The sequence below is a fragment of the Carlito syrichta genome, unplaced genomic scaffold (assembly GCF_000164805.1).
Source record: "Carlito syrichta isolate Samal-C Ts95f unplaced genomic scaffold, Tarsius_syrichta-2.0.1 Scaffold308180, whole genome shotgun sequence".
In the NCBI taxonomy this organism is placed as follows: domain Eukaryota; kingdom Metazoa; phylum Chordata; class Mammalia; order Primates; family Tarsiidae; genus Carlito; species Carlito syrichta.
In genome coordinates this window covers 1,296-3,803 of record NW_007252276.1, presented here as the reverse complement: position 1 = coordinate 3,803, position 2,508 = coordinate 1,296, and the positions used below count along the sequence as shown (strand labels likewise).

The 2,508-nt window shown below is 51.6% G+C and overlaps 1 protein-coding gene across 1 annotated transcript in view; it reads right to left on the bottom strand.

The window, feature by feature from the left end:
- LOC103267582 (zinc finger protein 710-like) overlaps positions 1 to 678 on the bottom strand; it is a 6,764-nt gene extending 6,086 nt beyond the window's left edge. The window contains exons 1-2 of the mRNA XM_008065169.2: positions 651 to 678; positions 90 to 313 (exon numbers count right to left, since the gene is read on the bottom strand). Of these exons, the coding sequence (XP_008063360.1) occupies positions 90 to 224 (135 nt within the window). The 5' untranslated portion in view covers positions 225 to 313; positions 651 to 678. The remainder of the gene's footprint in view (positions 1 to 89; positions 314 to 650) is intronic.
- Between the last annotated feature and the right edge of the window lie 1,830 nt (positions 679 to 2,508).

Below are 2,508 nucleotides of genomic sequence, written 5' to 3'. Positions count from 1 at the left end.
CCCCTTGCCCGTGCTGGCCAGGCCAGCTCTCGGCGGGGCCACCGTTGACTTGTGGAGGTCCCGGCCCTGAGGACCCGCCGGCCCGGTACCTTGCATTTGAATGGCTTCACGGGCGAGTGTACAATCATGTGGGTCTTGAGGGTCTGCTTCTGCACAAAGGTCTTGAAGCAGATGTGGCACTGGTAGGGCCGGACGCTGGTATGGATCAGCATGTGCCGCTTCATGTTCGCCTGCAGGGTGAACTCTCGGCCACACACCTCGCACTTGAACTCCTTCACGCCCTGTGGGGACGAGGGTGATGGTCAGGGCAACTCTGTGGCCACAGCCTCTGGAGGGGACCCTTGGATGGTGCGGGGGTGGGGCGGACAAGTGTCAGGGCCACAGCATCAACAGGCGCAGATTCTGGTCCACATCTACGTGCACAGCTCAGCTAAATTTTTGATGTATTGTAGAGATGAGGTCTTGCCATGTTGCCCAGGCTGGTTTCGAACCTGAGGGCTCAGGCAATCCTCTCACCTCAGCCTCCCAAAGTGTGGGGATTACAGACGTGAGCCACCTCGTCTGGCTCTGGGAAACGTCTCTTTCTGGGGGTATTCCAAACAGGTAGCAGGGCTCGGTGGCTCAGCCTGTAATCTCGCGCCTTGGGAGGCTGAGGTGAGTGAATTGCCTGAGCCCATGGGTTCGAGACCCGCCTGGGCAACTCGGCGAGACCTCATCTCTACAGTAAATTAAAAATTAGCCGGGCGTGGTAGTGCGTGCCTGTAGTTCCAGCTACTTGGAAGGCTGAGGCAGTTACTTGGAAGGCTGAGGCGGAAGGATCGCCGGAGCCCAGCAGGTCGAGGCTGCGGTGGCCGGGAGCAGCTACTGTGCTCCAGTCTGGGCAACAGAGTGAGACTCCAACTCAAAAAAAAAAAACAAAACAAAAAAAACCCAAACAGGTACCACTGGAAGACTGTTGGGGCAGAGCCATTTACTCCAGGAAGCCTTGCAGGAACAGGCAGTACTATCCACACACCTGCTGTCTCCTGCTCCTCAAGGGTGGCTATGCATGTAGGTATGGACCAGTGCACTGAGGCAAATATGCACTCATTCATTCATTCAGCAGCCATTTACTAGGCACCTGCTATAAGCCAGCACCATGCTAGGCATCAGCGGCCTGCAGTCCAAAAGATGCAGTCTTTGCCTGGTGTCCTCAGGCTGTTTCATCATATCAAGGACAAGCATATATGTTTCTTTCCTCAATGCTGTCTCCTGGTGGCCTTTTTGGCCCACAGAACCCTTAGAGAATACGATCAACGCTATGGACATCCCAGGAAAAATGACACTGGGGTGTGTGTAGAATTTTGGAGGTTCTCAAACCCCCAGAGCCCACCCACTGACCTGAGAGAGTGTATCCCAAACCCCCCTGGTGGGAAGACCCACTTGCTGTCCTGGTCCAGCTTCTCAGGTCCCTCCCTGGAGACTCAGGTTCAGTGGGGTCTAGAATGAGCTCAGGAGTTTTTAATCTCAGTAGGGCCCCAGGTGATTCTTATCACTGATGGACTTTGGGACACTTGGCTCCAGGAGACACAGACTCCAGGGGAAAACTTCCTGGTTTGAAATGAGAACATGCTTTTCTCTGGTCTGCACGTGACTCAGCATGACAAGGGCTCCGATGTATTATCTATGGAGGAACACTAGGATAAAAGTTGGGAGCTGTTTTCTGTTTGCCAAGTAAGTAATTGAGCAGGCACCCACGGGACTGACGTGTTTCTGTGGTCACAGCTACCGTCTCAGCTGCTTGTTTGGTGCAAAGTTCTGTATTACAGTCTAATGGTTCCTGTGTCTATTTCTCTTCGCAACAGGGGTTGTCACGTGTTGTACACCCTCTTGACACATCGTACGTGTGTGACCACCAGGGGGCCCTGTCATTCAGGAGTTTATTTTATAAGCACGTGACGTGCACACTGTACAAATTTAAGCTGATGAAAGGGATGTTTTCAATCGTATTAGCCTTTGATTTTGCTTTCAGCTTTTCTTCACAGTATTATTTATCTTTTAACACTGTGTGGACTTGTGGGGATTTTCAAGTCCTTTAGTAGAGGGGAGAGATGGCAAATATATACATAGCATATGTGTTACCTCCCTTCACTCTTCACTCACGCTCCTAGCAGACATTAACAATCAATCACATGGCTTTACTGCTGAACCCAGATTGTTTCAGAATCCATCCTTTAAAATTTTTTTTTATTATTATTTTTTGAGTTGAAGTCTTACTCTGTTGCCCAGGCTGGAGCGCAGTGGCACGCTCATGGCTACCCCAGCATCGACCTGCTTGGCACTGGTGATCCTTTCACCTCAGCCTTCCAAGTAGCCAGAACTACAGGCATGGCACCACACCCAGCTAATTTTTTTATTTTATAGTAGAGACGAGGTCTCGCCAAGTTGCCCGGTCTGGTCTCGAACCCGCGGCCTCCCAAAATGCTGGGATTACAGGCTGAGCCACTGAGCCCGGCCAGAATTCATTTA